Source organism: Strigops habroptila, chromosome 9 (assembly GCF_004027225.2).
Source record: "Strigops habroptila isolate Jane chromosome 9, bStrHab1.2.pri, whole genome shotgun sequence".
Lineage (NCBI taxonomy): Eukaryota > Metazoa > Chordata > Aves > Psittaciformes > Psittacidae > Strigops > Strigops habroptila.
Genome location: NC_044285.2, coordinates 15146291 through 15166254, shown reverse-complemented (window position 1 = coordinate 15166254; position 19964 = coordinate 15146291). Strand labels below are relative to the sequence as shown.

Here is a 19964-nt window from a genome sequence, read left to right as displayed (position 1 = left end):
CAAGACTATTAATATGCAATTAAAGGGACAGGAAGTAGAATAAATGACTACTCAGGCAAATGGACAAATAATACCGAAAGAGATGAAGAATCCAATAACTGAACTGCCATTATTAACTAACACTCACCATGCTCCACCAGATGTCTAATATATTATAGTATTGCCATATTTGCTTCTCTTTTGTATGTGACAATTAATTTTGAAAATATTACATATTTTTTCCATAAGCATAAGCACGATCCTAATACTCAAACTTTTTCCAAATCAGAAATAACAATATATTGTATTATGCAAATTTAATTAATTTTTCAGAAGAGGACTAGTAAAATATTAATTATTCAAGACTACATCAAATAATACAACCTGAGTAAACAAACTGTAATTTAACTGACGGACTATTCTGAAATGCAATCTGTGAATCTTCACAATTACATTGTGATACTTAAAAAAATACCAACACAACACTCAAGTCTTTAGAGAAAGGTTACTTCAAAACTTCCCATAGTAATATTTCACTGTCACCATTATTCTACTATTGCTACTTTACTCATCGAGCTTCCATTATTTTGAAGTGAATGCTGTAACTAAACTAAAAAATATTACTGAATGAGCCCTTTCCATTTAACTCTTACTCCCAGAGCCAGGAATTTGGAAAATTCATAAAAATGGCACAAGTTGCCTGGCTGAAGATTAACCTTTTACAAGTGTCCATATATTAAATTGAACTGGAATATTTCAAAACAGTAACAAAAAAGTTTCAAATACAGTGACAGTGAACTAAAACCAATTTTCTCCCTTTGACTTTTTCTCTTGTTCATAAATCAAATACTCTTAATTTTAAGTTTTCTAATACAACTTTTCACCTATTATTGTCCAGCCCAAAGCCTGAAGTATTATCACACCCACAACTCGTGTAGAAATGCCTTTTAAATATCTGCTAGCAGAGACTGTTAATAAGCTTTTGCCTACAATATATAAAGCACTGATACCTTCTTAATCTACACCAGGAATTCATAATGTTACTCTGTGTTTATAACCATTCTATTTCTGATCTTGCAAGAAGCACTTAAGAGTGAAAAAAAAACCCATCCACCTATTTTATTATTGTTAATTTAGTAACAATTAAAAAATAATATTAAAAATAAAGCCACACTTATGAGGAGTCACTCCAAATCCTTTCCTTACAAATTCTTTTACTATCCATGCAAAAAAATGAAAAACAAAATCTTGGAATCAGTACACACTGGACACAAAGGAAGTAGATTAACCAGCCTAAAAGTTGGGCACTAGTCCCCCAAATGTTTCCAAGGAGTTCTTGCCACTATGCAACATCTTGTAACAGCAGCCTGTGAAAGAAATTTCAAACCAAAGACACAAGAGTTCAGAACACTGCGCTGTCTATTCACACTTTCATGTTAACCCTCATTTCAGTAAAACAGCCCTCTAAAATAAGCAATCCAAAAGCAAGGTAAAGATCCTTTGATCTGACAGTGGAAAGCCACTCTAAACTCAGAAGAATTGGGGAGTGTTGTTAGTGTTAGTAAATCTTGTATTTTTTAATTTATACTATGTGTTAAATAATAAATACTGCAAACTCTTCGTAATAAATACTTCAAAACCAGAAAGTGCAAATTATACGCACAAAGGATGTTACCAGTCTCCATGTCTCCCGTTTCTGCTCTAAAATATCCACAAGATTATCCTTCTTAAGGAACAAGAGGTAAATGCATATGTAATAGATTTAAAACCAGGAAATATCTATTATCTCTAAAACAAGCTCACAAAACAGGACGTGGACAGAACTCTAATACAACTTTAAAAAATAATCTCTTCAGCCAAGCACCACAAATATTAAAAATGGCTCAATTACAATCATATGATTGTTACATGGCACCAATAAAGAGCAGAATTAAGGCTATTTTGGTTCATCTGCTTAACTAGAAAAACTGTTATGTTGAACTTGAAAATGCCTCCGATTTATGAATTTTGCTCTTTGAATTATTTCAATATCACCAAGTATTTGCTTTTCTAAAATTACACAGACTCTTCAATTCTAAAGCTGATTCCAGAAAACATAAGCACGTAAGAAAACTTGGAACAGGATCTACGTTTCCTTTGAAAAAGATTAGCGATCTGTTCTGGTTTTTTTAATTTCCTCCAGTAAGTGCAGTCAAGATCAACCTACATTCTACTTTCTTTGAAATGTAACATACTGAAATCCTTGAAATAGAACATACTGAAATTCAAGCCCTTTCACCAAAATATTGGCCTGAAAAAAAAAAAAAGGCTGAACTTAAGAAGTATCTCCATCATACAAGTCACTGTATCAGCTGTACACAAAAGTTTCCATATAGAAATTTTGGTTTCATTAGAATGATACTTAAATGGCCTAATGTACCTATAATCAAGATTTTAATTATAAATTCTTGCTAATTATTCAACTGTAAAAGTTTCTGAAACCACACAAGTTTTATTATGTGCGCATAGCTTTTATTTTAGGTATAATTCCCTTTTGTTTAACTTTCCAACTGTTTCTTTTGTATGTTTCCATATATTGGTTTGGAGGGGTAAGCGGAAAGGGCAATATTAGATTAAGACAAACATATTGCACAGTTCTTGCCCTGAAAGTTCTACACCTTCATTTTCTCTGGCATACATTGTGTCTTCAGTTTTCATAATTGATGGACTTTTCCCCATAGTCTGGCTACTGCTGACTACTGCTCAAACTGTGATGTAAAAGAAACTCCATTAAAAATCTGCAGAGCTAGCATTAAACCTAGTAAAAGAAAAAAGTAAAGCAGTTGAAAAATATCAACTCTGTGACAACAATACATTTTGATCTCATGTATGTATCCTGGAGGTCCAAAGGTTTCTGCATAGCTAATCTTGGCTAAAAGCCTAGACTATTTCTGACTTCCTTGATATGAAATCATCTATCTATTGCAAACAGCTAGGTAGGTTAGAGACAGAAAAGGTTACTGCTGACTTTTAGAAATAAAGATTTTCTGTCTTTATTAAAAGTCTCTTGATATCTCAAATTCTGTAATGTACTACTCACCAGAAGTCCAAAGCAAAATGAACAACATTGTTTAAAAATGACAACCTCAGAAACTAAAAGCCTGTAGATGACATGAAAATTGAACACTAGCTGCATACGAGGTCACCATAATGATTATGAAACACAAGAATAATGGTCCCAAATTCCAAAACTTAGCATTTCAGCAGTCTAAGACTTTTCAAAAAGGACAAGATTAAAATCATACTGAGAATCAGTAAAGCTTAAATACACAACTAATAAATAATACTATTCTTCAAATATTTTAATTCAGTATTTCTTAGGTTTTAGCTCTTACAGTTACAATTCAGAGGAGGAGCCCCAGAAACATTAATTAAGTTGTCATTTGCTTTTCCTACCCTGGAATACTCTTTTCACAATTCTTACCATTTTCCTTCCCCAGTTTCAGCTTCAGAAAAATAATCCCTTTAACAAAGGGAACCAGTGCTGTAGCGCATCTCAACTTCTCCAAACGTTTGGTATTTTGAACAACATGATGGAGCTACTCATTTATTGGCCCAAACGTAAAGCAAAGTTTTATATCCTCAGAAACAAAAAGTTAATTAACTTCATCATTGCCGACTACTGCAACTAAATTTAAGCGATGCAAGAAATGTATGTAATTATACATAACCACAAAGGGAGTTAACACAGGGAACAAACCGAAAAAAGTGAAGAGCTACGACAAGATTTATAGTGAGAATGCATCCTGATATCTAAAACACTGTAATCAATAATTAACAAGTAACATTTGCTACAGATCTTATATTCACCATAAGCTATACTTACATATGACCATAATCTGGAATTTATTTCTATTTCCAGAATGAGGAAAAACAAGATTTGCTTTGAAATGAGAATGCAAACCACAACAGTAAAGACAAATATGTTGAATATACCTTGTATTTGGTCATGGTGCTAAAATGGTTATTCCTGAAGAAAACACAAAGCTCTCCCTCCTGGACAGCTGAAGTCAACTCACACAGTCCATGGTATGTCAGCTGTGTAGCTGTGTTATTTAGAAATTGCTCAGCTACAAATCCTAGAAAAGCAACACATACTGTTATATGTGTCTATTACATACTTCCTAATATATAAAACCTGGTTACAATGGTAATATTTTTCCATCTCCTCCCTACTAAGATGCTCCCATATTGCCACAAATCTAAGGGAACACATTCAGAGAGGTGAAAATGAGTTGAAAGTTCTAAAACCTCAGCATTTTAGATAACGCTCTCATGTTCAGAAATGCTATATCCACTTCTAGTATTACCGGTTTTTACCTTGTCATCATGTAGTATATAATTCATATTCTAACTATAGGAGATAATAGCCAAGTTGAAATTGGAGTGCTGCCTATAACACCTTTTCAGAAAAGGAAGTTCTCTCCAGCTTTTTAAAAAGTATATTTAATAGATCAAGAGAATGAGGCTGGTCCTTGGTGTGAACATTGCATCAGGGAAGTTTAGAAGACAAGTACAGTACTGTCTGCCTGCCCAGAGAAGAAGTTCAGCAGACAGAACGCAGCTCTTCACACTTGTATCTCTACATATCAAGACCACGTACAAAATACGTAACTAAGATTTGATAGGGTAGATACTTTGATCAAGCATAGAAAAAAGTTACCCACCTTCACTAACAAGTTCACTGTTGTCTGACTGTTTACAAGAAATGATCTTCTCCACCAGCTGATTGTAACTGCAGTTACCAACTGCTTTTACTATGTCAGCAACCTGCAACAGGAAGGACCACAAAACAGAGAACTTACCTTTGTTAAGAACAGAATGCAACAGTGAGCCCATAGCAATTATTCATAAGAGTTTCAATAAAGAGAGGACATTATCCCCCTAAAAATACTATGCCAAAAAGTTTTAGCAAAATGTGTAACAGTCTGGGCTGGCTCAGATCCCATTTTAAATCCTTAAGTTAACGCTTAACATCGAAAGCTGTTGCTAAAAGCAGATGGAGGACAGAATGGGGCATCAGTTGGCTCAGCTGGGTGGGTGGGTCAAGTCCAAGGGGATAAAAGAACAGCAACTTTCGTGACCAAAGCATGAAAAGAAAAAAACTGAAGCAGATTACTCCAGCCAAACTCACCAGCTTCCCCTTAAGTAAACAGTACCAGTTTACTGTTTATCGAATACTAACATTAAAAATAAATTATATGTTTGTTAAAGATGCTGTTCTCTAATTGGTCTTAATGCTCAGTTCTCAAAAGCAGTGACTAGTAAATCAGAAGAAAGGAGGAAAGTAACCTCGCATTCCTTCCAAGCGTTCTCTTAATGAGCTTTCAAAGACAGTGACTGGGACACAGTATCTGGCAACTTTCTACTTCCTGCAGCACAACAGTTCTCAGTTAAACGGTCATTTATTCAGCATAGAAGGTTTTTAAAGTCAGTCTGACTATAGCCGGAGTCTCTGCAAAGTCACCACACTAAAAAACACACAGTCTGTATTCACTCCTCTCTGAAGAGGACCCAATTTTTCTTAGTAGATTTAAAACAACCCATTACCATAGTCATTGTTATTGACTCCAGGTAAAATTCTCCCTTCCCCCCGAGAAAATTCAGAATTACTTATATTCTGTTTGAATTATTGAAAAAAACAAGTTACCTGAGGGTCCACTAACCATCCATGGTACAAGGGGATATCGAGAAGATCAAACACTATGCATTCAGGTGTGTATTCAAATACTCTTACACCTGTAAACTTCACATTGACATCCAGACCCGTCTGTAACTTATGTAGAATCGCCATTGCATCACTCATATTCTTACAGCAGAGAGAAAAAAAAAGAACAGATGACCAAATCGAGCTTTGTACACTTGGTGGTTACTCTTGTAACCCTTCATCATTTAATACTCATCAATTCAACATTTTGGGGGAAAAAAATAAGCAAAATTACAAAAGCAGGAATTAGCTAAACAACTGTTTCACTGCATGTTCACATTATTAATTCTCATTGTGCTAGAAGAGATCAGCAAACTAAAAACCCTTCCTCCACCCAGTTGTATCCAACTGTTTATTCTTCTGCAATCATAAGCTGCTTTTAGGCAGCTCCTGTTTCTTTAAACTCTATTTCCTATAACCACAAGCCAGTTATTTGCAAGAACTGGATTATAAAGGAATCTCTTAGGGACCATCTCGAGGTTTCTTCTCCCCTTCTAACTCTTGCCTTATGCGCCAGGCTGAAGTAGTTGCCACCACATAACGAACGAACAAAACAAAGAGATCTACATGCCAACTTTGATTTGGGGGTTCAATACTTAAAAGTGGTGACCAACAATGAAGAATGTTTGTTTTTTTTTGTTTCACTAAAAAAAAAAAAAGTTTTGTTGTGCATTTCATTAGAAGTGACCAGATATCAAGTATAAAAGCCTACCAGGTGTTTTAAAAGGAATAATGCTATACTCTGCTAAATGAATAGGAAAAAAGCCTATAGCAATTCAGCATTAGCCATACACAAATTCAGATCATACATCTAGAAGCATTAGTTGAATCTATTTTGTAATGTTTACTTTGTAAACAAAGCAGGAATACAAACTGCCTAGAAAACTGCAGAAGTTCCTCACTACAATTTGAACACTATCGTTCCTGTTTTAGCTATTTTTGCACATTCAAAGCAACACATGTCTAAAAAAATTGCTGTAAGTGAGGATATAAATATACAGAACAGTTGAGCTTGGAAGGGACCTCCGGAAGTCATGTGGTCCAGCCTCAAGCAGGGCCACCTACAGCCAGTTACCCAGGGTCATGTCCAGATGACTTTGACTGTCTCCAAGGATGGAGACTGCATAACCTCCCTGGGCAACCTGTTCTTAAGTTTGCGCATTTGAACTTGTGTTTTCATTCAAATAATTAATCAAATCTCTCAAGTATGATAAAAAAGAAAGTCGCAACTGAAATTAGTACCTTGCATGGTATAGAAATTATAGTAATATCAAGCACTACAAATCCAGCTGTCTGAAAAATTTACTTGAATTTCTTGTAAGAAGAAAACATTGTTTTAGGCAAAGAATATTAGCTGTGTAACAAGATGAAACACAAAATTATGATTAATACCAAGACTTAGTTCTAATGTTTCTGAAATGCAATAACTTTGTAAAACTCAATTGGGTAATTAGTTTCTTTTTCCCCCTCTCATGCGATATCACTCATGCATCTGTCTACAAATACATTTAGAACATTCATAGAGCAGAAGCTTTCTTTGAAATTATACAGTTAAAGATTTAAGGAACAGGTTTGTGACACATAAATAGTAAATCCATATATCTGAGCACCAGAAAGTACTTTAACTAGATATATAACTTTCATCACCCTCCTGTACTTGATTATAGCTGTAATCTTCCATAGCACAGAATTGTGTGGAAAAAAAGATAATAATCTTGTTATTACAAAATATATAATTTGATAGAAGTAATATTTTGGATTATTATTAAAAGAATCCACATTCCATCTTCATTCTAATTTCAACTATCCCAGGATACTCGTTTCAATTTTCAACATATTTCCTTTAAACTAACAGCATTATCTTTAACACAGAAAGACCTCTGTGATGACAAAAATTGTGATCAGTGCAAATAATATGGCCTTTCATAATATGGAATCAACCTCTTTTTGTCCATCATGACTTAAGAATGGAGATCTCTCTCTTGCTCATTGTATATCCTCAGAGCAAGTCTAGCAAGCATCACTAACAGAGTACACTTAAGGATGCATAATAGAAGACTTCAAAAAGCAACTACCCTGTTGCATACTCCCATCTGTATTTCTACATTACAATTCCCCAATAAAACCAAAATTCTTTCATTATACTCACTACAGGCAAATAATTTCTTATCTTAATAGATATCGAGTTTTCCTCCATTAATAGGAAGTATTTATAAATTGTACTCTACATCAAGCCTAGAAAAAAGAAGCAGCTAACTACAAACAATGGTTTGTATGCTTCTGGTTTTTAACAAGATAAGCCTTAGGTAAGAAGAAAAAGGTTTAGTTCCTTCAGACATAAGCAACTGTATTTTAGGAGCAACTCCTTACCTGCTCATAATTTAGACGCTGAATTTCAGATATCTCTTTAGGTTTTGCATCAAGAATATAGTCTCCTAAAAAAGGTAAAAATAAAATTAAGTTTATTCCACACTCAAAGCTTCAACATTCTTGTGAACACTTCTGATTGCAGCTGACTGATCAAAAATACCACCATTGAAGATTTCTATCAAATTAATGGGATCACATTGTTTTATAACCTGAATTATAATTATGAAGTAAAACATCAGTTTAAAAACCATAGTAAGATCATATTAAGAAATAAAATTCAAAGGGCCAATTGTGTAATGCAATTGCATATCTTATTGTACACAGTTTGACTTTTTAATATTTTTAAGTGAAGGCATAAAGGGAGGTAAATTTCTATGTGTAGAACTTCTATGTGAATAATTAAGAGATTAGTATGATACCTTAAGAGGTTATGAAATCCTGCTTTAGTAACAGCACTGGCCATTTGAATGGCCAATGTAAGTACTTTTCTTGAAGCATGCGTTCAAAAAGCTGAATAAAATAGTAAATAAGTAAAACAGTTCTCCTATATTACTACTCACTGATAAGAATAATATATAATTGAAACAATTTATTGTAATTACTAACCCAAGTATTCCATCAGCTGTTCAGCCGTTATGATTTCCATCATTGGTGGCAGCTTAATCTGTGAAAGTAGAAGCACATTATCCTTAAAATGTCAAAACACCACAATTTAGAAAGTATCAATATGGTATTTCTAGACAGAAGTCTTCTGATCACATCTGCCTTGCCAACTTATGTGAGCATTAGTATACTGGGACCAAGAGCCTTCCCAGTACCTCTACTAAACAACAGCTACAAAAGTAGAGATTAAAAAAGGCATTATGGTTTTTAGAGAAACCACATGCACACAGTTCTTTCTCTCACTTTAAGCTCTCTGCATAGCGCTCCCTTCTCCCACCAAAACATTCCACCAGCATTCCCCTCAACTTCACAAGAGTTCACACCACTCATCACACTAGCTCAGCTGCAAGTACCTGGGATGAGCAGACTGGGAACTGCAGCCACACTTAAGAAAACGTCACTTTATTCAGAAAGTCTTTGACTTCCTGCCTTCATTGGAACTCTTAACTGAGTCTTAACTCAAAAAAGTTCCAGCATACAGAGAAGAGGCTGCAGAGAATCTGGCAGCAGGAGCTGCTGGGACAGGAATGCCAAGACAAGGAAACTACCTCCCAGCCTCTCACCCTGTGCTGACATTTCAAGGGTTTGGTTTAACTCCATACAGAGGAGACTGGAAACACAGAACTTGTTGGCGAAGCTTCTGTTCCACTCTCTCCTGACCTATTCCTATCATTGGCACCCACTAAAACCAACCACCTTGGCAGCAGCCAGAGCCAAAAGCTTATTAAATATTCTCATGCTTAAGGTTTAATAGGCTCCGACTACTTTGCTGGTTGTGGACAGGAAGTTCTTCCATCAGATGGAAGAGCAATACATATAAAGCCTTTGATGAAGCATCCCAAGCTCAAAAATACACTATAGCAACACAGTACACTTAACATTGTGATGGAAAGGGCTTCCCTCCCAGTCTGAAAGCTAAGCTGTTTTAATAACTTTAATTTAGTGTGATTGAACTAAATCTACCTCTCCACCAATTTTATTCATATTTGACAAAAGGCAAATGAGTAAAATATATGGATTTAGAAGAAGTTTCATTAAATTTGGAAGAAAGAGACCCAAGTTAATATGGCCTTGTTATTTATACACTGGCTAAGAAATATGCCCATACTTAGGTCAGAATTGGCCACGCAGCATATGCCACACATTGATCAACCCGGAGATGGTGGCCATAGAAAGAAGCTGACAGTACTAAGATCTGGGGAAGGAAAGGAATGAAAGTATAAATTGTTAGCAAAGCAGGAAATTACTGACGCATAAATTCATCGGAAAGAAAGCTTAATTAGTTCTGCTTATTAAAAGAATGAAAATTATATGAAGAAGAAAAATCAGTCATGCATGCATAGGCACATGAATTTTTGAAAGCATCTTTTAAACGAGTGACAACTGATTGAGAAATTTTGTAAGCTACAACCTTTTCCCAAAACTAATACTCAACAGGCTAAAGGTTTTCATAATCTTTGATCTTGTTCATAATATTCACACTGACTACTCACATAAATATAACATATTGCACTATGTAAATAACAGGACTACAGGTTCAAAAAGCTGATTCTTAAACTTCCAGTTCTGAATTGGCAGCAGTCAAGCCTTAGCAAACATTGGCTTGCACACCCCTGAGTTGGGTCTGGTTCATTACGGCTTCTAAGGCACAAGGATGTAATGGCACAGAACAGAATTACTTACACTAGCTCTGCCTGAAGTGGTTCTGGGACTACAAACAGTACAGATGTGCCAGTATAATACAGTCTAATAGCATTGCTCCCTCAAATATTAGCAGGAGTACTGTGAGGACTCAGGACTGAAGCTAGCTCTTTTTAATATTTATTTAAAGCCATTCATATCAGCTCAGCCAGCATTGCTTGGGGATTTCTGCTCTGCACCACATTTGGGAATCTAGAAGTATGTGTGTACTAGAAACAGCAGCTCTACACGGGTTACCTGTATTTGAGTTCTTCATATTCATGGCATAAACATACTAATGTTTCAGACTTTACGGACTTATGGTACTACCTGTATCACTGGTTAACGATCTGAATTTTCCCTTGCAACTTTAATGCTAAGCAATTTATGCTTTTTTACTGCAGAACCAAAGCAGTTTTACTCATATCCGCAGAGTATCTCATAGCTGCACATTTTAACAAGCTAAATCTCAAAATTAACTGCTTAATTATATGCTAAACAAAGTTTATGTGTTACTTCATGGCATAATTTTAGGGCTGGCATGTTTTGTGGAACCTTGATCACACCTTTAAAGTTTCCAACACAGTCACAAGTACTTCTAATAGAGCTAACTTAGGATGTAGAGAGAGCATGACATTTCCTAACTGTTCAGAACTTCATTACGACTGCTTAAGCTACAGGAAACAGGAAAGAAAAACACCTCAAAACTTATGAGAGAAAAAAAATCATACAGAACCATGGTCATTCTCCACATAAATCAACAGAAGAAAACAATTTAAGCAGTTGTTGTCCATAACAATCTAATATTTTGAGGAACAGTTTTCTCAATAGGTTCTAATGCTTAGTTTCTAGATTTCACATTAATTTTACATTTTAGGAAAACCACGTTTCCTCAACTCCCACCCATTTCCTGTACCCCTTTATTGCAGCTTCCTGATCTTTCTTCTTGATCTCTCTTCCTAACTCTAGCTACTTTTCATTTCCCACATTCAGAAATGGGAAACTAAATCTTTCTCACCCAGCTATAATGTGAGCTATAGCTGAGCCACCTTTGTAAGTAAAAGACAAGACTGGTAAACAAATTTTCATATTGAACAGTTGGTGTAGTACAACTTCCACACTTCCTATGCACTAGACTACAAACTAGAAAACTACATAATACTAATTTTAAATATTTTCCACTGTATTCTCCCACGCTTCAGAAAGGCTTGAAAAAACCAACCAAGTGATGCAATCCCACATAGAAGCTAACACTTCCAAAAATACTACACATACAGACCATGCAAATGTCTAATGGCTTCTTATTTATAGTCTCAGAACATGTTTATCTAAAATATGCAACTCCCCTGAATTCAGAGTTCCAGAAGAGGTAAGGGTAGCTTCAATTTCCGTGACAAAATTGATTAATACTCCCTGCAAGTACATACCTTTTGCCTTGTGGGAACAGCTTCATGAACTTGTCACACGATAGCATTATAGCACATGCTACTACCCAATAATCTTAACATCTTCCGCCCTCAAGCAGGTTTCCTTCAGTCCCTCAGAGCATGCTTCCTGATCTGGAAAACGCACAACTACAGGCCTGGTCTGTAAGCTCAGCTCATCTCACAAGCGCAGGAGGAAGGCTGCCAAGGCCTCTGCTGGGCAGTCATCAGAAGCTCACCAGCAACTCGCCTTCAGAGGCTGAGCGAGTCCATCTGAGCAATCTGTGCAAATTCTGGCCATAAGGAGGTTTAGCTCAGTAACAAGAAAAAGCAGATCACGTGTCAAGGGCCAGTGCCAGACCTCAGACCAGGCACCACCACTGCAGATTCCAACAAATCAAACGGATACCAGTAGGAGCATACTGTACTCGGCTCCTCTGAAAAATGGCCATTTTTTAAGAGCCGAAACCTAAAATTACTCTACTTCTTGTCTGCACCTCAGTTTGAAGACATCTATGCATAAACAGTTATATAACATTTACTTACGTAATTGTTACAATCACCTAAATAGGTAAATCATACAGTCCTAAAAGTTACCAGAATTTTAGTACAACTCTGCATGTAAAGAACACAGCTCTCAAAACCTTCCATTCATTCAGAGGACTGTCACAGAAAAAACTTTTAAAGACGTTGTCAAATATGCTACTGGGATTACTCTCCTACATGAAAAGTTGTAAGGACAAGATATTCCATATGCACTCACTTCAAGGCAATATTAATATTATTTGTATTACATTATGTTTTCCCTTAGGGTTATTTTATGTTCCAAAACAATTTGTTTCTCCGTTCCCTGGACATTTCAGATATGTCATTTCTGTGCAATGCATTAAGGTTCAGAGTTCTTTGGCTACACGACATCACATCCTACCTCAGAAACAGAGAACAGAATTACATGGTATGCTTATCAAGCTTCAAGCATCCGCTGATTGCCATGGAGTACATCCTGAGGAGGGCTACCCCCACATAAAATTACAGCTTAATGCAATGCCAGAAGTTATCGGAAAGTGGTGCAGGAACTATACGTTACAAAGATTACAAAAAGTACTTAGAAAAGCAAGCTTTGCACTGCTAAGTTTAACTACATAGTGAGCCACAGCCCCAAGAGAAAACTGAGCAGTCTTCAGATTTAAACAGGCTGAAAGACAGTGCCCCACACGTCAGAAGAGACAACCCATGCTTGTACATACATTTTAAATGTTTGTTTTAATACTCTGCTAATGCTTTTATTTCCATCACAGAAGCCTAAACGGCTACCACAGTTTTGCAGTTACTTTTTCAAGTTGGTATCATACTGCTTTTGTTTTCTTTCTCCTTAGAACATCTTTGTAACACTTGTGTAAGCAGAACTCCTCAGCTCTATGTCCTGAAGGCTAAACTGCAAGTTACACTTAACACAGGCAGTCTGCAAAAACACTCCGGAAGAAAAGTGATTTCATAATTGTAACATTTAAAAGTACAGCTTCTACAGTTTGCCACCTCAAAGTTCTATGTTCAGACTCTTTTGAAAGTATTGGATAAAAGAGAGGTAGCAGTTTTCTTGCAAGTTTAGTTTAGAAACCTGGTGCTATCAAAAGGGAATCTGAATAGTCCCAATCAGTGCTACTATTTCTGAATTTCCAAAAACCCAAGCATTTCCAAACCACTGCCTCACAGATGAGAACACAGATGCAGAACTCAAAGAATCAATTCTTTTTAAGCAGTCGTTCTACCTGTATCCCTCAATAAAGAAGTTAATTCTAATATAAAAAAATACCCACAAGAAGTATAATAAAACCTGAATAATGATTAGGAACAGAGAAGAAACTTGCTCCATTAATGAACAAAATCTTCTAACCACTAGGAAGAAATATTCTGAATATGTGGCACACTTAAGTAAGGTACCTCTTAGGTCTTCTCATTATTGCAACCCTTTAAGCAAATTAACAAACTACCCATAGTCTCTCCTCACTCAGTGAGGGCTATCTCAAAAAAAAAACTGTTTTTAATAACGGAAGCATGTAATTGACCATGCATATGAAAATGTTAATGACAACTTGAAAATTAGTATTCTAACTGTGGTTTCTCAACTTTGAGCATTTGCATGTATTATCTGAAGTTACTTGAGACAATAACTACCTACAGGATGACCAAAACTCTTAGTCTTGTCAGGATAAAGTTCTGAGAAGGAAAGTTGGTGGCTGATGCAGGGAAGAGAGCCCAACCCTTAACTGTTTACCTTCTTATTCCCTGTTGTGATTTTGCTTCCTATCCTCATCTCCTCTTTACATCATTTCCGCCCCTCCCACCACATAGCTTCTATTCACCTCACATATACTATGGTATTCTAGCTCTGCTTTTGCCTATTTTCATCTCTTGCTCTGCTCCCTTGCTCCCGAATTATAATTACTTGACCTAATCTAGTGCTCATAATTACATTATGCCTTATTGTAATTGCTTAAAAGTTAAAAAGAATTATTTTAAGACTACAGTAAATCCATACCCATAATGGCTATTAGAACATAAGCACATCCAGGTCTCAAAGCTGCACTTTATTACAACCCAGTTTTACTGTCTTATTTAAAGACAATCTATTCTGCGTAACTGTATAAATGTATCCCTATTCTTAATGCAGTTAACTTGTACAAATCTGTATTTTATACAACTCTGCATACACTTCATTATACAAAACTAACTTTGGTTCCCAAAATACCACCTATGTATTCAGTGCTATAAATAGTAATGCTTACTTACTAGAAACCTGCACAAATCTGCAAATAATGCATTGCTTAGTTCAGTAAAGCATCATCCAGATTTTTATTTCTACTTTGAGGCAGCAACGATGTCTACATATGGCAGCAGCATCTAAGTAGCATATCGGCAGCAGACTGCCAATATTTATTTTCCAAGTTCTCTATGTAAGATACGTGCTTAACAGCAGAAGTAAGTCTGTGTCTTTCTTGATAGAATCACAGAACGGTTTGGGTTGGAGACCTTAAAGCTCATCCAGTTCCAACCCCCTGTCACAGGTAGGGACACCTTCCACTAGACAAGGTTGCTCCAAGCCCCGTCCAACCTGGCCTTTATCACTGCCAGGGATGGGGCAGCCACAGCTTCTCTGGGCAAGCTGTACCAGCGCCTCACCACCCTCACAGGAAAAAGCATCTTCCTAATATCTAAATCTCCCCTCTTTCAGTTTAAAGCTGTTCTCCCTTGTCCTATATCCCCTTACAAAAAGCCCCTCTCCAGCTTTCTTGATAACGCTCTTACTCAGCACAAACTTCGGCGGCGCATTAACGCGGTTTCGGCACAGGTGCCCCCCGAACGCTCTCAGCACTACAGGGAACGCCCCGTCCGCCGCGGCGGCGATGTCGGCGCTCAGGTCACGGCACTACCCAAGCGGCACCGCCCGCACCCGCCATGGCGCCCGCAGCACGGTACCTTCCAGGCCAGGAGCAGCACGTTCATGATGGCCAGCAACGGGCAGGGTCCGTTCTCGTTCTGTGTGATGACGGGCGTGTTCTCCTCCTTCCAGCGGACCCACTTGATGTGATAGACCGACTGGCCCGGGAAGCGCTCCTTGGAAGCGGAGAGGAGCTGGGAGCCCGCCGCGGGCCTATCCCCTTCGGGCTCCGGAGCAGGGCCCTCCGAAGAGGCCCCCGCCACCACCGCCTCCTCGGCGTCGCTGTTAAGCTCGGAGCTGCTCGGGCAGCAGGAGTGCAGGTTAGAGAAGGAGTCCAACGAGTCCAGGCTCCGGGACTCCTCCCCCGGGGGGCTGGGAGCCCCGCTGCTCCCGGAGCCGGCCCCCGCAGGACAGCTCTCCGAGGTAGGCGCCGCTCCGGGGCTCTCCGGCACCGCCAACCCCGCGCCGTCCGCCGCCGCTGGGCTGCCCTCAGGGGCCCGCGAGGGAGACGCCGTCCAAGGGGCCGCGGCGGGAGCGGGGGCCGGCGGAGGGGAAGGGCTGCGCCGCCCGCCGCCCTCCTCAGCCGCCGCGGCCCCGTCCCTGCAGCCGCCCTCGCCTGCCGCCGCCTCTTCCAGGAGGAGCTGGCTGGCAGCGCCCCCGCCGCCCGTCTTCAGCGAGCCCGGAGGCGGCGGGGGCTGCGCCAGGCTCTCCATGCCCGGCCCGCCCGACTCCGTCGCTCTCTATTGGCACCGCAGCGGCTGTTCCTTCGCCAACAGCGCCCAAGACGCCATAACACCAGCGACGGCTCCGCCCCGCCGGGGACGTGTGGGCGGGAGCGGGAAGCAGCCGCGGGTCACCGCGGGGCCCGGGGCGGGGGAGGGCGCCCCGAGGGCGGGGCCGGCGGAACCGGCGGAACCCGCCAGAGGGGGGGAGCCCGGGGGCGGGGGCGCCGGTGCCGGTGCCGGTGACCGGGAAACGGGAAGGGGGAAATGGGGAGGAAGTGCGCGCGCCCCGCGTGAGGGGCGCGGGGAGCGCGCAAACCCCGGCGCGAGCCCGGAAGGGGCGGCACGAGGCGGGGCAGGGCTGAACCTACGTCCCGTGGCCCCACCGGCCGCGCAGAGCGGGGCGGCTGCCTGAAACGGCGCGGACCCTGAAAGGTGCCCGGTGTCAGCTCCCCGCCAACGCAGCGCTCCCCCGCCCTGGCGCGCCAGACCTCTGCTAGCACGAGCACGGCAGAGGCCCGCCTGCCGCCGCGCCCGCCTGTTTTGCAGGAAGGAGGCGGGCGCGAGGCCGCGGCTGCGCGGGAAGAGGAAGGGCGGCGGGAGCAGGGAGGGCTGCAGTGCTCGCGGGCGCTGAAGTGTAACGCGGCGGGAAGCAGTGAGGGGAGGTCCTGCTCGCGGGCGCTGAGGTGAAGCGCACGGTGAGGGGAGGTCCGGGCCCGCGGGCGCTGAGGTGAAGCGCGGCGGGAGCAGTGAGGGGAGGCCCTGCCCGCGGGCGCTGAGGTGAGGCGCGGCGGGAGGAAGCCGCTGGCGGTCGGCTGTCCCTGTGGAGGCGTTCAGCGCTTCCTGCTGCGGTTTGCGAGGTACCGATATTACCCAAATACCCATATGGTGAGTGTGGCCGGTAACTTAGGAACTGATGCAGTTGTATTACTGCATTCACCTTAATGAACCCTTTTCCTTCTCTCCTATAGAAATCTTCAGCTTTTAATCACAAATTTTGAGTACAGTTTTGGGAAGATGAGAATTTATCATCTTTGTGCTTAGTAGTTCTCTTATCTGAGCTCTTCGTAAACAACTTTAGTAGCCTTATCTGAAGTACATTCATTGTGACTGTGCTTACTGCTTAAACATTTGTGTAACAACTTCCTCCTGCTGTAACTGTTAGCGGGGGAGAGGAGATTTGGGGATGTTTTTTTTATTCTGACAGGGCAATAGGACTGGAAAAGGCCAAATAAAGGGTAAGAGAGCAAACTGAGAAACTTGTCATCAAACCCTAATATAAATAATAAATCTTTGGGTGAGCATAGTTGAATGTAAGAGCATATTAACTGACAAGAAATGAATATCTTTAATATTTAATGTCTTGATTGATCATCTGGATGAGAGAATCGAGTGCACCCTCAGTAAATTTGCAGATGACACCAAGTTGGGAGGGAGTTTTGATCTGCTGGAGAGTAGGAAGGCTCTGCACAGGAATCTGGATTGATGGACTGCGGCCGATGGCATGAGGTTCAACACGACAAAGTGCCAGGTCCTGGTCTTGGGTCACAACAACCCCTTGCAATGCTACAGGCTTGGGGAAGAGTGGCTGGAAAGCTGCTCGGTGGAAAAGGACCTGCAGGTGCTGATTGATGGTCACTGAACATGAGCCAGCTTGTCCCAGGCAGCCAAGAAGGCCAACAATATCCTGGCCTGTATCAGCAACAGTGTGGCCAGCAGGACCAGGGCAGTGATCATCTGCCTGTACTGGGTACTGGTGAGGCTGCACCTTGAATCCTGTGTTCAGTTCTGGGCCCCTCACTACAAGAGAGATATTGAGGTGCTGGAGGAGGTCCACAGAAGGGCAACGAAGCTGGTGAAGGATCTGGAGCACAAGTGTGATGAGGAATGGCTGAAGGAACTGGGGTGGTTTAGCCTGGAGAAGAGAAGGCTCAGGGGAGACTTAGTGCTTTCTACGACTACCTGAAAGGAGATTGTAGTGAGGAGGGGGTCTGCTCCCAAATAACAAGTGATAGGACAAGAGGTAACAGCCTCAAGCTGTGCCAGGGGAAGTTTAGGCTGGATGTTAGGAAAAATCTGTTCACTGAAAGGGTGATGAGGCATTGGAACTGACTTCTCAGGGCAGTGGTGGAATCACCGTCCCTGGAAGTGTTCCCAAACCATGTAGATGAGGCCCTCAGTGCCATGGTTTAGTGGTGGACTTGGCAGTCCTGGGGTAAAAGTTGGACTTCATGATCTTAAAGGTCTTTTCCAACCTAGATGATTCTACGAAGCATTCTGTCATAACGGTTCATGTTTTTGTGTTCACTGGAAGATCTTCCTTTATATTTGAATTGTGAAGGTTGCTCAAGACAGCCTCACAATGAAGAAATCCCTGTTCAGTGGGGACAGCTGCAACATGTCATGACATGTAGAGCACCAAGAGAAATAGGTAACCTAAAATAAAACTTGAAAAGTAAGTAAATTGGTTTCTGCAAGGAAAAATGTGTATCAAGGGACGATAGCCAACTGATAGAAGGTATTTACATTTCCATCACACCTCCTTACAGGAAGGGGCCCAAGGCTTCACACAAAGGTGTGAAGGGGCCATAGGACGCTGCTCGGGTGCGAGCCAAGTTTGGACACCAGCTCGTTCTTTCCCTCCGAGGATATAGAGACTTCTGGGCCACGGAGATACCGGCATCCCCGGCCCCAGCAGAGCCCCTCGAGGGTCCAGAACAGCCCCGCCTCGACCCGGAGACAGCCCGAGGGTGGCGGAAGGGGCGGCCTCAGCCGGGAAGCCGCCGGCTCCCAGCGGTGCCGTGGGGCGCTCCTCCCGCTGCGCGCCGGGCGGGACCCGCGGCAGACGCCTTCCCTCGTTACGCCGCCGAGAAAACGTAACTTGCCCCGACCCGGCCGGGCCCGCGGCGGCAGCCGGGGAGGTCCCGCCCCGCCGGGCCTGGCCGCCATTGGGCGTCGCCCCTGAAGTGACGTCCCGCCCCGCCCGGCGGGCGGTGACCTCCCCTCCGCGGGGCCCGCCCCTTGCGCGCAGCGTGGGGAGGGGGGCGGGGCTGCTCGCGCGTTCTGGGCGTGCCCTGCGGCCACGCCCCGCCGGTGGCGTCGAGCGGGCGCGGGCGGGCGGCCGGAGGAAGCCGTGGAGCGGAGCGGGGAGGGGCGGGGCGAGGCGGAGCGCAGCGCTGCCGGGCGGGGGGCGCCGGGGCAAGCCGCCGGTCCGCGGGCGGAAGCGGTCCTCCAGCGCGGCGGGGGACAAAGCGGAGGGAGGCGCGGAGCTCGCCCCTCCCCATCCCGGCGCCGACAAGGGCGTATGTGCTGTGGGTAGGCGGCGGCGGTGGGGCCTGGGCCCGGTGAAGATGGATCTAGCGGGGACGATAATCCTGCTGTGCTCCTGTGCGGCGGGCGCCGGAGGTGAGGACGCGGCCGGGCCCGCCCGGCCCACGGAGTCCTGGCTTGGGGCTGCCGGCCTCCCTCCTCCTTCCCCTCTTCCCTGCTCCCTCTCTGCCGCGGCGCGGCTCGGGGCTGGGGGCGGCGGGCCCCGCTCCCCTTGGCTCCGCGCCCCGGCGGCAGGCCGCGGCTGGGCCGCCGGCCCGGGCTCTCCTTTCCATTGCCAGTTCCCAGACACGGCCCCCCCATCCTGCCCGGGCCCTCTCCCCGTGCCGCCTCTGACCGGCCCGGCGCCCCTACCTCTTTCCCGAGACTTTCCTCCGCCGAGGACCGAGCTAGCTGTTTTGTCTTTTCTTCCTCGGCCCCTCTTTCCCTACCACACTCGGCTGTGCTTCCCCTGCCCGGCTCCGTGCTCTCGGCTCCGCTTCAGTCCCTCGGGACTTTCCTCACGGTCCCAGTAGCCACTTCCCGATTACCTTCCTCTTCCTCGTCCCTCGCCCGCGGACGGGGCTAGGTGGCGGTTCTGGGGAGCGGTGGCGGGCCCCGGCGGCTGCTCCCGG

General features: G+C 42.9%; 2 protein-coding genes across 2 annotated transcripts in view; one reads left to right on the top strand and one right to left on the bottom strand.

Moving 5' to 3' along the window:
* MINDY2 (MINDY lysine 48 deubiquitinase 2) overlaps positions 1-16317 on the bottom strand; it is a 28956-nt gene extending 12639 nt beyond the window's left edge. The window contains exons 1-6 of the mRNA XM_030498291.1: positions 15340-16317; positions 8702-8759; positions 8096-8160; positions 5669-5827; positions 4686-4788; positions 3955-4097 (exon numbers count right to left, since the gene is read on the bottom strand). Of these exons, the coding sequence (XP_030354151.1) occupies positions 3955-4097; positions 4686-4788; positions 5669-5827; positions 8096-8160; positions 8702-8759; positions 15340-16014 (1203 nt within the window). The 5' untranslated portion in view covers positions 16015-16317. The remainder of the gene's footprint in view (positions 1-3954; positions 4098-4685; positions 4789-5668; positions 5828-8095; positions 8161-8701; positions 8760-15339) is intronic.
* Positions 16318-19040: 2723 nt separating this feature from the next.
* ADAM10 (ADAM metallopeptidase domain 10) overlaps positions 19041-19964 on the top strand; it is a 46235-nt gene continuing 45311 nt past the window's right edge. Inside the window, exon 1 of the mRNA XM_030498290.1 lies at positions 19041-19428. Coding sequence (XP_030354150.1) covers positions 19374-19428 — 55 coding nt within the window. The 5' untranslated portion in view covers positions 19041-19373. The remainder of the gene's footprint in view (positions 19429-19964) is intronic.